The sequence below is a fragment of the Rhinolophus sinicus genome, chromosome 1 (assembly GCF_057876585.1).
Source record: "Rhinolophus sinicus isolate RSI-liver-muscle chromosome 1, RSI-T2T, whole genome shotgun sequence".
In the NCBI taxonomy this organism is placed as follows: domain Eukaryota; kingdom Metazoa; phylum Chordata; class Mammalia; order Chiroptera; family Rhinolophidae; genus Rhinolophus; species Rhinolophus sinicus.
In genome coordinates this window covers 168,398,020-168,411,790 of record NC_142501.1, presented here as the reverse complement: position 1 = coordinate 168,411,790, position 13,771 = coordinate 168,398,020, and the positions used below count along the sequence as shown (strand labels likewise).

The following is a 13,771-nucleotide window of genomic DNA, read 5'->3' as shown; positions in this document are numbered from 1 at the left end:
ATTACATTCAAAATGAATTAAAAATTAAATAGGTTACTCATCAGAATTTGGGAAACAGTAGGTACTATATTATAGTAGGTACTGTTTATATGCTGTTTCATTTAATCCTCACCACAATCCTGTGAGGTTACTAACTTATTTTATAGCCAAAGAACTAAGACTCAGAGAGTTAAGTAATTATGTCCACAGGCCATCTGCCAAAATGCAGCAAGTCAGTAGGACAGTCAGGATTGTACCCAGGTCTTTTTACTTTCTTCCCTAACTCCCAGCAGAGAAACACATCAGATATGTTATCTATTTATTGGACACAAATATGAAGCTACTCTAAAAGATAGCCTTTTCCCTAAGGGGAAACTGTGTGAGACGACATTTTACTTGAGAGAAAATATGGAATTCTCTCTCTCTTTTTTTTTTTTTGGGAATTTTTTTATATAGAACAAACAACTCACCAATTCAAAGTCTTCAAGGTGGTTTTCCAAGTCATTTTTCAAAGATGGTAGGCTTTCCTGTTGGGTTGATTCAGAAGTGTGACGTATATGATATGTAGTCGTTGAATTAGTGGAAGCAGATTCTGTCTGGGGTTGCCCAGGAGTCACATCCGTTGGGAAAGGGGAAGGAGGATTACTACAGAGACAAAGAAGCAAGACTTTTTTTTCAAATACATTTCAATGTCAATATAGTAAATTAGTGCCACAAAGAGCAAATGTTTAACAAATATTCATGTCTGCTTTTGATTGAGATCCTAGCTACTTTTAATCTGACTCTGGACTATGAATTTATTTCACATCTGTTACATGCTTACATTACCAATTTTTATTCTTTGTCCAGGTTCTATTTTGAAGCTCTCTTAAGCTGCATAAATTAGTAAGACAGGCTAAATAAATACACATTTAATTCCTAGTTGTTAATTCAAGGCTGAACCTAATGTTATCAGAAAATTAACATGTGTGTCAACATAATGAAAAAGAAGAAATACCGTGTTTCCCCGAAAATAAGACCTAGACAGACCATCAGCTCTAATGCGTCTTTTGGAGCAAAAATTAATATAAGACCTGGTCTTATTTTACTATAATATAAGACCAGGTGTGATGATGTGATGTGATGTGATGTGATACTGGGTCTTATATTAATATTTGCTCCAAAAGACGCATTAGAGCTGATGGCCCGGCTAGGTCTTATTTTTGGGGAAACACGGTAAGAAAAGAATGAAAGTCTTATTCCTGGGGTTATTTTGGAGGATACAGTAGGGGAAAAAAAAACTTGAACAAATATGGTTGGACTTGGATATACACAAAAACATAACCAAACAGCAAAATGCATGAATAACTAGTAGAGGTATAGATGTAGTCTTTCGCTTTTTGTGCCTCTATATTTTCAATCATTTCTTCTTTCTCCGTCTTCTGTACTTTTATATCTTACCTTTTGCAACCTCTCTAACCCCTTATATTCCCCACCATTTCCCTTCATATTTCTACTCCCTACCCTCCCACTCCAACATTATCTAAACAGGTTTCTTCTCTTTCTGTTAAGTAATATGAATGATGGTGCAATATAAACAACTTTCCCAGTTTTTAGTAAATACGCTCACGTGAGCAGTGAGGCTCAGGTCAAATGGGTAGAGAGCTTACTGGTTTTCTAACTAAAACTGTCAGTCACAATATGTAGTTAGATATCCAGTAGAGTCATCCTATGCCTAACCATTGTGAAGTTCACAGACAGACACATTTCAATCTTAGAGAAATGTAGGTTGCTGCTCCTGTTACTAACAACCAGTTGCTTTGAGTGCTATGTATGTATAGTATTGACAATACCTGTCCTCAAGTCCTGGTTTATTGGGTGTTTTCTGAGGATAATAAAACATGGTACAAATGGTATCTTCTTGACTCTTGGTCGCCTCATGTTGTTTCTGTGCCTGTGAAACCATGTTGCTTAGAGTCTGATGCAAAGCTGAACTCCAGTTCATGTTTGGTATCTTTGCAGGAACTTTCACCAAGTCTTCTTCTCCACTCCCACTGCTGTCACTGTAACTGTTTCTCCTGGACTGGGATGTGCACTGTTTCTTGCTTTTGTCAGACATTTCATTTTCATCTGAGCTGGTGCCTGGCTCCACAGATGCTGGTTGAGAAGCGTCTTTACTGTTGTTTGGAAGTTCTTGTGCTGGCGAATGCAGTGGGGTCTGTAATGGACACATTTAAAGAGATCAGAGTGCGACAACTTACATTAACTTTAGAATACGTACTTGAAAATGAACATGTTGAATAACAGCACTTTTTAATACTGTATTCAATTAATTGTTTAATAAAGTACTTTTGCTCATTATAGAAAAAGAATTATAAAAATAACAACTGTTAATATTGTACAACTTATACTTTAAATCAGAATTACAGTTATGCTATATATTGTACTTTGTATCCTACTTTCAAAATTTAGGTTTCTGCATTTTATGAGGTTCTTAAATATGCTTTGAAAACAACTGCATAAAAATCGTGTAATAATCCTACAGATGGCTATGCCTTTAATTTATTTCACATCTCCTTTTATTGGATACAGAGTTGTTTCCAGCTTTCTACTATTAATGGAAATCTAGGAGAACTTCTTTGTATGTAGATTTTTCACCTGAGTTTCTCATTATTTCCTTGTAATTTTCTATAAAACAGAAATAGAATTTTCTGTAATCAGCACATAGGATGTTTTAAAAGGCTTTGTTAAATATTTCCAGATTGTTCTCCAGAAAGATTGTATCAATTTATGTACTCATCAAGAGAATTCCACCAGTTCCTAACTGGTGTCCGAAACCACTGTAATTTCTTAAAATGCTATTTATAATATGCCTTACAGAAATGTTATTCCTATTAATGTCTTTCTGAAACTGCCCTTTTCCCTGATATAAGGGTTAAATTTGCTGGGGCCAGACACTCCTGCCTTTCATGTTCACTTGTAATGGAACATTATTATTTTTTTTTTTTTTGGAACATTATTTTAAGTACACAGGACAAAGGCTGTCTTTTTTCAGTTGTATTATTATTCATCTATGTATGGGTTCCTACCAATTAGTATGCAATTTAAAAATAACCATCCAAATAGATTTTGGATCCTTTAGCTATTCCTTGATAGAAGAAAATGAAATGGATACAAACATACTGCTTACTCTGTGATTTCTACTATTAAAAGGCAAAAAAAAAAAAAAAAAAAAAAAATCTTAAATAATTCTCATTTTTATCTAAGCTAGTTTAGAATGAGCATTATGTTCTCCAATTTGGTTCAATGAAGAAATAAAAGGTTTTTGTAGCCACTACTTTATGTCTTTTTCTATTTACGCTTAGAAAACAACTTCCTAATTCCTAGAATTCTAGAATTGGAAGGGCGTGAAGAGAAAGCGAATTAAATTTCTTTATATTAGAAAGATAGAATGCACTCAGAAGTGACATACTCCTAACTGAAGAAGTAACTAGGATAAAACCCAGGAGATTAAGCAATGATGAAACCACTAAAGCTGAATTCATCACTCAATTGATATTCTATAAAAATATAAATTACTTTTCATAGGTCTCACCAAAAGAGCAGGGTCGATTTCCGGTAGGACACCAGGTGGAGGTCTACAGAGAAGCAAAGACACTTCTGGGGATGTTCCCCTGAGAGCAGATATAACTTCCTGTGGTACCATGAATGACAAATGAATACAGTTAAACCAGCATTATGAAATCATTCTGAAAGGCCAATCCACCTCATCATTAAAAATGATGCACTCCACATGCCAGGGGCTCACCTGCTGAGATAGTCCTTTCAAAGAGGCTCCATTCACTTTCAAGATAACATCTCCCACTTCGATTTTTCCACTTTCTGCTGCTGGCTGTCCAGGAAAGAGCTTTTTAACCCTTACTATGCTGGTATTCATTTGGTCGGGTATAATATTATCTTCTCGAGAAAAACTGAATCCTAGGCCTGAGCTATTTTTAAACAATTTTACCTCAAATGTATTCTCTGGAGAAAAAAGATATAAAAATTTTAAAGACTCTTAATATGCTATGTATACATAGGAACATACAAACAAATACACTTTTAGACACATTTTTAAAAAGCCCATTTCCACCATATTTATAACTTTATACGCACTTATTGAATTCTTATTCTATACTCAAATCCTATTTCATATTCTCAATAAGAAAAGTTAACTTAATGAACTAAGCTGAGTGAACTAACTGCTTGAACAGAAAGAAGGGCTCTAAAATCAGGATTCTGAAAATGAAATTATGCTTAAATCCCATGTGTTTTAAGACTGTAGAATAACAGAGAAAAAGAAGAAAAAAAATTCAGAGAAGAAGAATGAGAGAAATTCAGGTATACAGTAGGAGAGAGATAGTAACAAGAGCAAAACAAACGTTAGAGAAGGGCATGGGGAAATAAGATGACATTCTTTCTAATGTTTTGGTGCGATATGATGTAATCCAGTAAAGTGCGATGACATTATAAAATTCTCATCAAGAAAAGAAATAAAAAGAACAACCAGAAGAGAATGAAAAAAAGTACTTAAAGAAAGAATGATGGAATAAATAAAGAATACAGGGCAGTGAGATAAAGTGAGTACATTAATTTTACTTTCATAATCAGAAAAAATATAGGCTGGGTTACTTTTTCTCCTTATTTTTGGGACTAAATTGAGAATTGTAACATTTTTGTAATCAATAATGATTTAAAATAAAAGACAAAATAATGACTCTCTACCCTTACCATCACTTATAAAGGACATTCATGCCCCTTAAAAGGACGATAAATGGAATCTCAGAATAAAGGGTACTTCTGGATTATGAACACATTTAGTCTTAGGAAAAGCTCATTACTACATCAATCTTAATTTTCTTATTTTACTATCAATTAGTGGTATGTCCAAAGGCTGTCAAAGTTTTTAGGAAAGATATACCTGTAACTAATAAAAAAAAAAAAAGAAAAAAAAAGTTTGTAGGAAAGATCAGTATCTGGGAACTATTAAGATAATTTCTATCCAGGGTTAACTTGACAAATCTATAAAATTAAATGGAAACATAGAAAACATAAGATTCAAGGTTTCATATGGGTTTGAAGATAGTCTCAGCAATTATTTATACTTATTTTTTTGCCTTGTAAATGTCATTTTGAATTTTACAACTAATTAAGGTACTATTAAGTGACCAAAATCTATTTTACGCCTGACTTCATTATCTAGTCTTTCAGACACTAAGAGCTGCAAATATGTGTGTTTTGTTTTTTTAAAATTCACTATAGTGCTGTGTCAGATTATTATTTAAAACTTGACAAGGATAATTAAAGAGACTCAGGCATGAATTGTGATTCAACATGCAAAAGTCAAATTTTGAATAAGCCGGGATAAGTTAAAGGTGAGATGACAGTCTCGTGTGGCCTGACCTTCAGTGACAAAGCTGTAGTCTTTGACCGATGTCATTTTCTTCATCATTTTTTCTGGGCCTTGACCTTGGGCATCTGGATCCGGCAGGGTGCACTGTGGGGTTACGGGAACATGTTCTTTGGATGCTGGAGACTGTCCCTTTTCTAACAGCAGATGAACCAACTGGACAAATTAAAAGTACTTCATTAACTAAAAAGAATTATAGGTAGATAAAATTTCAGGACTTTGTTTAGTTGATAATATAAAACAATTTAAAGTAAATACCTGGTTTACCAAAATATAGGTAGAGAGAGAAAAAAAATATAAGGACAAAAGCAAGGGATTGAAAATTTCAAAATCAGGATTTTATTACTTTCTACATGAAAAAGACAAATGATTAAAAAGAAAAAATCTATTATAAAAATAACGTAACCATGTTATAGAAAATTTGAGCATTTGAATAAAATCACCACTGTACTATAATATAAAGATCATTATAAAGAATTCGGTAAGCGCCCTGACTGAAAATATATTAGACGGAAGTGAAGTTATCCTTTGGGCTGAAGAAGGACTAGAAGTGAAAATCACTTAGATGTTTATGAAAAATTTTAAAAATGCAATCTCCACCATTCCTCCTATCAGATATCTGGTTATATTTGGGCTAAATGTGATATGATATGGAAAGCCAGTTTCCTCAGCAAAAAACGTCTTTGTCATTCATAATACTTGCTTCCCAATTTGGAGGAAACAAAAATACCAGAATGTTTATATAAATCAGGTTCGGTTTCTCGACTAACAAATTTGGAGATCTCAATGAGATTGATATTATTCACAATTATGTTCTTCTAAGGTATCTTAAAAATTTGGTATATGATCTATTACCTGTCCTGTATTTCTCAGTGTTTCCACAGCTTGCTTATGGGTAGCTCCTTCCAGACTAACTCCATTGACAGCTAGGACACGATCACCTATAAATTAGGCAGTCATTTAAAAAGAAGCAAATAATAAAATATCATCATGCTCTTTAATATCTTGGGTATTGTTTTACACTAATTTGTTTGAGAAGAGACTCAGAGTCTGGGCAAAACTGTCACAGTTTCTTTAATAAGAATTTAATTTCTTTCCCAATTCTATGGCTAATCCTAGGTATACATTTTAGAACAAAATACTGTATAAACTATAAAATCAATTTAAATTATGGAAAAAGATAAACTGAACTATAAATATAGAGCAACTGGAGGGAACCAACTTAGTTAGCTCTTATTAGAAACGTAGATGTCAGTGTTTTTACAAGGGCACTCTCCCTTTCTTATTCTCTGGCAATTTGTTTACAAGACACGAATTAAAACACTGTTAAAATATTTTCTGATACGAGAGAATAAACTAGAGAATAAGAAAGGAGATACTAGCAAATAAGAAAGGAGAGTTTTTTGGAATGACATCAAAGAGGTTTGTAATACTGAAGTCTTAATTCTGTATGTTCTTATGTTATGAATAATTTGAAAGTCTACATCAACTTTTCAATTTCTTATTTATTTGTTAAAGTGATAATCCTATATGTAATTCCCATATACACACAAATACTCTACCTTTGTGAATTCTACCATCGAACTCTGCTGCTCCCTTGGGAATAACAGCTTTCACGTATATACCACCATGTCTGACACTCGTATTCACACCTCCCTAAGTGGAAAGAGACAAATGAAGTAACATTGTGTAATATGAAAAATTTCACACTCCATTTTTCAAAGCTGAGACCTAGAACGCATCAGCCAAAGCAGCCACATAACGTCAGCACATGCAATTACTTCAATACGCAAGAATATTCCTAACTAAGTTTTCCAAATATTAAAGCAGTTACTTTTAGGAAAAACTCTTTATTCAAAAAGTAACAACATGCCAGATCCTGACAATATGAAGAATTGCTCTTCCTTTGTAAGTCTACACCATGCATTATGAGCAAGCAGAAAGGAAAATCCATCTACGTAAAATTAGTGTGAGAACATAACTGTCAGAAAAAACAACATGTGGAATAATATACTTCAGATCATATTTGCTAATCTGAAAGCAAATCTCATGAGTCAAAGAAAATTATTTTTTCATTTTCAAAGGTTTTGGGAGATAAGTTTATAGTGTAGATGAGATATAACGAGTAGATTCTCCATCTCTTGTGGATATACAGCTTTTATTTCTCTTCACAATAGGAGCATAATAAAATTCTAAAGAAGTTAAAAGCAAAAGGAAAAGGGTTATAATATTTTAAAAAGTGGTAGAAAATTAGATATTCTTTTTGATATCTGTATATTAATAGTGCTATTTCTACCATGTTTCTAAATGGCTTTTCATACAATACCCTTTAAATATCATAAATGATAATTTAGGGTATAGTGTATTCATTAATAGAATCCTAAAGTAATTTTATCAAGTAGCCTATGTTCATATTTTAATTACCTTAAAAGTACAAATATTCCTTGGGAATCTGTAATTTGAAGATACTAATTATGCTTACAAGTTATATTACGGAGAGAAAGGGCATAAAAGCATACATTAGACTTTAATTTATGATGTAGTTTAAAATGCATTGTCTCACATTCATGCAGAAGCTTTCAAATGTATACAAAGCATACTTATTAATTTTGTACTTTCTAAGTCTTGTACTAGATTAAGCAAGTATGAAATCTATGGGGGGAAAAGGTAGCATTTGTCTAACTTTTTTTAAAACCACAGGAAAAGTGACTAGTACACTCAAGTTTTTAAAAAATTTTAAGGTATTATTCAATTTTTAATTTTGGAAGTATTTGACAAGTTTCCTTTTTGAAGAAAAATAATTTAATTAATAAATTGGCATACAATAGGCTGCTGGAAATGGAGAAGAGAAAACAGTTGAAAACCTTGTCAAACAGTACCGTGACACTTATCCCCAAGCTGTTATCATTTTTAGCCAGTTCAACCTCAAAGATATCTCCAGGTTTAGGAGGTGATGAAGGAAAGGTTTTACAATTCATTTTGTTGGATGTATTCACTGAGGAAGATTCCTTAACAAAGAAAAACAGACAAAAGGATTTCTTGTTAGACTCAAAATGAATTGCTACTGGAAGATTGATATGTTTTTTGGAAAAATTAAGAAGAAGCAAGATACTATGGGATAGAGTGGATTCAAAGATCATGAGGGCTGGAAGAGATCTTAGAGATCATCTAATCCAATGCCTTCATATTTTATAGTTGAGGAAATTGAAGTCCAGAGACTAAAGGGCTTGCTTCAGATCAAACAGCCAGATATGGCAGAGAGAAGCCCGGAACCCAGTTCAAACCTGGCTTTCACATAATCCTTTGCAATGCTTTTTATACTCCCAAATTTAGAAATTATTTCCATTTCCTTTAAAAAAACAGTATATTAAGTGTGATTAAAAAATACGGTGTTTAAATTAAAAAAATATTTTGTTACAGTAAAAGACACATTGCCATTAATTCCCCTCAAAATACTCCTCCTCGCTTGGAACACATTTATCTCATCATTCTTTCCACTTTCTTAAGTATTTCTTGAAGTCCTCTTTCGCGAGTGTCTTTATTTGTCCTGTCGTGGCTGCCTCAATGTCCTGAATCATATTGACTTTGAGGAAGAGCCAGAAGTCGCACAGTGCCAGATCTGGTAAATAAGGTAGATGAGGACACACCGTAATGTTTTTATTTGATAGAAATTACTGTACCAGAAGCAATGTGTGACACAGAGCCTTTCCATTGTGATCACAAAATACGGTCAATGCTGTTGCCGAGTGCCATCCAATGGCAAGGCAGGGATCTTCAATACAGGAAGTGGTGCGATGAAACTTAGTGTGTGACAAGTTTCAACTTGTTCGATGCAGTCAGTGGGGTGTGAGCTACGGTTGAGAGGTGTTTGAAGTGTGCTATAAATCATCCCACATTATAACAACATTCCGTGTCACACATTGCTTCCAGTACGACAATTTCTGTCAAATAAAAACATTATGGTGTGTCCTCATCCATCTTATTCACTGGATCTGGCACCGTGAGACTTCTGGCTCTTCCCAAAAGTCAAAAAGATTCAAGACATTGAGGCAGCCATGACAGCACAACTGAAAACACTCACAAAAGAGGACTTCCAGAACTGCTTCAGAAAGTGGCAAGAACGATGGAATAAGTGTGTTCGAAGCGAGAAGGAGTATTTTGAAGGGGGATAATGGTGAGATGTCTTTTAGTGTAATAAATTTTTTTATTTAAACATTCACTGTACTGTTTGATCACACCTCATATATCAAGCTGTAGCTTTTAACTTAGAAGTTTCTAAGATGAGTTGGCTTCATGCTTACTTTACTTATGTTTACAAATCCAATATAAACATAGGCACAACAGCTGATCCCCATTTATAAGGGCATAAGCCTCTTATGAGGAATGTTGGTTTTTCAGTGAACAAAGGGCTTAAGGTTCTTTTCTGAATCTGCTTTGAATGTGAGTTTAAATTTGTATCATTTCTAGGAATTGAGCAATTCTCTGTGTTGTTGTTCTTATTGTTATCATACATTCAGAACCTCAGAAGAATTTAAGTTATCAATAATAAAATCAAATGCCCATTACAAGAGCTATTTAGGAACAATTTTTTTTCAGATAATAAATTCTCTTATAAACATTAAGTATGCAAGAGATAAACAACTTGTAGAAAAAAAAATATTATTCATTCTGTTGTATTATCAGGTAGCAAGTTCCCAGAATAGCTGTTCTAGAGTTAGTATTGAAAGCTGGTAATTTCTCTGAAAGTTAGCATTAAATGCAGTAGCAGTTAGTAGCGTAATATATAAATTATTCCTCCTTTCCAGAATAATGTAAGCAGTTTATAGCAGGTTATTCTGTTCTGTAATATATTTGCTGTAGTTTGCTTTGTTAAATGAAAAAACAAAGATTCAAATTAAACTATGCCTTTTTTGGCGTTTGATGATCCTGACTGCTGGAATAAGTGGCTTCATCCATGTCTGAATCTCCACGGTCAGAGTAATCTGTTGCATCAGAATTGCCTGGTTTTTTCACTTTGCTTTGGTTACTGTCAGTAGAAGTCCTCTTTTTCTCAGCAGCTTTGGATATCACAGATGGGGAGGGGCTGCCATGTTGTGATTCCTGCCAGGTTCGGTCACCTACATGGCTGGCAAAGAAACCATTGACCTGGCTCTGGGACAAGCTGGCACTCTCGGTCCTGGAATCTTGAGAACTCAGGCTCCCTTCCCGCAGGCCCCCAGGCAGCCCAAAAGGGCTTTCTGAGATGTGCCTCGGGGTAGCACGTGGCCAGCGGTGCTCCTCAGAAGAATCTATAGTACCGTCTTGCATGTAGAGAGGCGTCTTCATATAATTTTTCATGCCATTGGCAATGTGCACAGGAGTAGAAGGCACTAAAAGTCAAAAATCCATCAATGAAAATAACAGGTTAGTGACACACATGTCTGTGCTTACACACATGCACAATGTTCCCTGATGACTGCTGGGAGGATCTTACATGGGATAATACATGACCTGGGACCTGGGACCTGGAACCATGACAAGGACGCAACAAATACAGAAGGTGATTTCTGTTTCCTCTGCTCCCTCCTTTGTTCATTCTTGAGGCAACTTCTATTGAAATGCATACCCGCTTCATCTTAACTCCCCATTTCCATTCTCTAAGAACTATTTCAAGTGAGTTTCCTCTGTGAAGAATTTCTTGATTCCCTAACTAGATAGAGATAATTTGGGTCTCCAAAAATCCTTGATTTTATTTAATGGTTATTTACATATTTGTTTTATACTGTCCTATTAGATTGCATTTTTTGGACTCCAAGTAATTATCAAGAAATGTAACTCCAGGAAGCATTTGAGATCTTGCTCTCTGGCACATGTCATCACTTTGTCTCAAATAATCTCTTATAAAAATTCAAAAAAAGGAAAAAAGAAAAAAAGAAAGGTAACTAAATTTTTTATATAGCTCTTATCAAAAGCTACTTAAGGAAGTTTTCTTAAGACACAAACCACAGAAGACACATGCAAAAGAATTAAAAATGCAAATTTAGAAGAAATTCAGTTTTATGTAGCAAGGAAAGTCAAGGAGAACTTAAAAGAGTAATGAGCAACTGGAGAGAAAATATTTGGAACAATAACAAAAAATAATCAAAGAGTAAAAATCTCTAATATACAAAAGAGTTTCTAAAAGTCAATAAGAAAGAGTTTTAAAAGCCTATGGAACCAGGGCATGATATATAGACTGGAAATTCAGAGTAAAATCATCGAAACTAATAAATACAATGGTATGTAAACAAGTGTATTTATTGGAGCAACTTTTGTAATAGAATTATAGCTAACCTGGATGCACAACAAAAGAAAAAATTAAATAGATTTTGATATACATAAACATAAAATATAATGCCACATTAAATGGGTATATATTCATGGATGTCCAGAATATATTGAGTAAGCAAGTTACAGATTGATATTCAGAGTATAATAATTGTGGTTTTAGTGAAAAACAGTGTATGTATACACACATGCATTATTATTTTTTAAAATTTATCTATAAGATACACAAGGCTACATACATACCAAATAGTTACCCTAGGAAACAGGGTAAGGGTACTTTTAGTTTTTACTTCATAGGTTTCTGTATAAATTAGATTCATTTAAATAAACTAGTACACATTCTATAACTTCAAACAAATTAGTGAACAAAAAGCCTTCCTCTCTGGCAGTTGATAATTGAGGCTAGCCCGAGATACACACTGATAATGTTCTAGGTTTTTTGAGCTTTATCTCTTTTCAAGTTACGCTACAGTATAGCTACACACCACCATTAATCTAGCTTTCTAAAAAATAATTTCATAGAACTATACCTTATCAATAATTTCACAGAACTATACCTTATGCTTTTAACTTTTCTTGCAGCTGGATAGTAAAAGATAAAATAACCACATGAAAGTCTGCTGGGGAGAAAGCTTTATCGATCCCCATACCAGGTAAAGTTCTACTGTTACATGCTCGCTCAGCACCTTGGACTTCTTTCTAACACTTATCATATAGTGTTTAGTTGTTCAATACTTGTCACCCCCACTAAAGTGTAAGTTCCATGAGACTAGGGGTTCGGTGTCTTGTACATTACAGGCCTTCAACTGAACAAATGAATCAATTTTCTATAAAACATCTATTGAAAACAAAATTGAGAATCACTTAGAGCATTATTCAGGGAGAAAATCAGTTTCTTTGAATTCATATGCTACTTTTGCCAAAATAATGGTGAGGAATGGAACCCAATGTTCTGGTTTTTTTTGGTTCTAGTTGCTTGAAACCCAGAAGTATGCCACACCATTTTCAACTGCTATCGCCTTCCTTTCCCTAGACAACAATTAGATCATAAGGCTCTTTTGGGCAGTGGTGGTGTTTTCTCTGTTATGTCTGTTCATAGTAAACAAGGGCTGAAAATATAATTTATATAGGTATATATTACATATACACCCAATATATATATATATATATATATATATATATATATATATATATATAGTACTTAGTGAATAAAAGAAGAAACCACAGTCATCGGTATAAAACGCAAGAGATTTTTACAATGTATGATTCACCTGTATAAAATTTAAGAAATTTTTTTCACACCATATGGCATGAAAGTTTGGTTTTTGTTTCTATTTTATAATTGTTTAAAGTTATGCCTAAAATTCACTATCTAAACCATCTATGAACTAATTCTTTTACATATTTCCCAGTATCTTTGGGATGAAAGTAATTTACATGTACCAGCACATCAATGTTTTTGAAAAATACTGTTAACAATGACAGCTAAAACTCACATTTAAGTGCTTAATAGATACCAGATAATGTGCCAATCTCTTCACATGCATTATCTTATTTAATTTTCACAATTTACAAGATAAGCACTTTTATATTCACCATTTGATAGGTGAGAAAAATGAGGCTTAGCAAGTTCAAGTGACTCACTCAAGGTACAGAGTATTAAGCGGCAGAGACAGAATCTAACCCCAGGCTCTGGAGCCCTGCCCACTGCCCACCGCAGTGCCCGTGTAGTGTGGGCTTCTTTCACAAACACTGTCCTACCACTTGAACCTCCTAACTACTCTGTGCAAGGCAGACAAGGCAGACTTGAGACCCTTTCCTCTTTATAGAAAGGAAAACTGTGGCTCAAGAGGACTTAAGTCACACAGCTAATAAGTGGCCCAGGAATGGCTCAACCTCGAGTCGTCTGATCTCTTCCAGTGCCTTTTCTCCCACCGCATGCCAATGGCAGATGATCAGATAAAATGATATGGTCTTGTTTTTAAATTTCCGGTAATCTGATTCAGGACAGGACTTCATCAATAAGTATTATGTCACTGTATTAATTAGGCAATGATA

The 13,771-nt window shown here is 34.0% G+C and overlaps 1 protein-coding gene across 8 annotated transcripts in view; it reads right to left on the bottom strand.

Moving 5' to 3' along the window:
* Window positions 1-13,771, bottom strand: part of PTPN13 (protein tyrosine phosphatase non-receptor type 13) — a 173,094-nt gene that overhangs the window by 33,454 nt on the left and 125,869 nt on the right. For 4 of the 8 annotated variants that reach the window (XM_019731269.3, XM_019731275.3, XM_019731270.3 and 1 more), the window contains 9 exons: window positions 10,313-10,776; window positions 8,272-8,415; window positions 6,970-7,063; window positions 6,263-6,348; window positions 5,401-5,563; window positions 3,767-3,981; window positions 3,554-3,652; window positions 1,812-2,176; window positions 450-624 (listed from right to left, as the gene is read on the bottom strand). In XM_019731269.3, the coding sequence (XP_019586828.3) occupies window positions 450-624; window positions 1,812-2,176; window positions 3,554-3,652; window positions 3,767-3,981; window positions 5,401-5,563; window positions 6,263-6,348; window positions 6,970-7,063; window positions 8,272-8,415; window positions 10,313-10,776 (1,805 nt within the window). The remainder of the gene's footprint in view (window positions 1-449; window positions 625-1,811; window positions 2,177-3,553; window positions 3,653-3,766; window positions 3,982-5,400; window positions 5,564-6,262; window positions 6,349-6,969; window positions 7,064-8,271; window positions 8,416-10,312; window positions 10,777-13,771) is intronic. The other 4 variants (XM_019731271.3, XM_019731276.3, XM_019731272.3 and 1 more) reach the window with 2 other exon arrangements.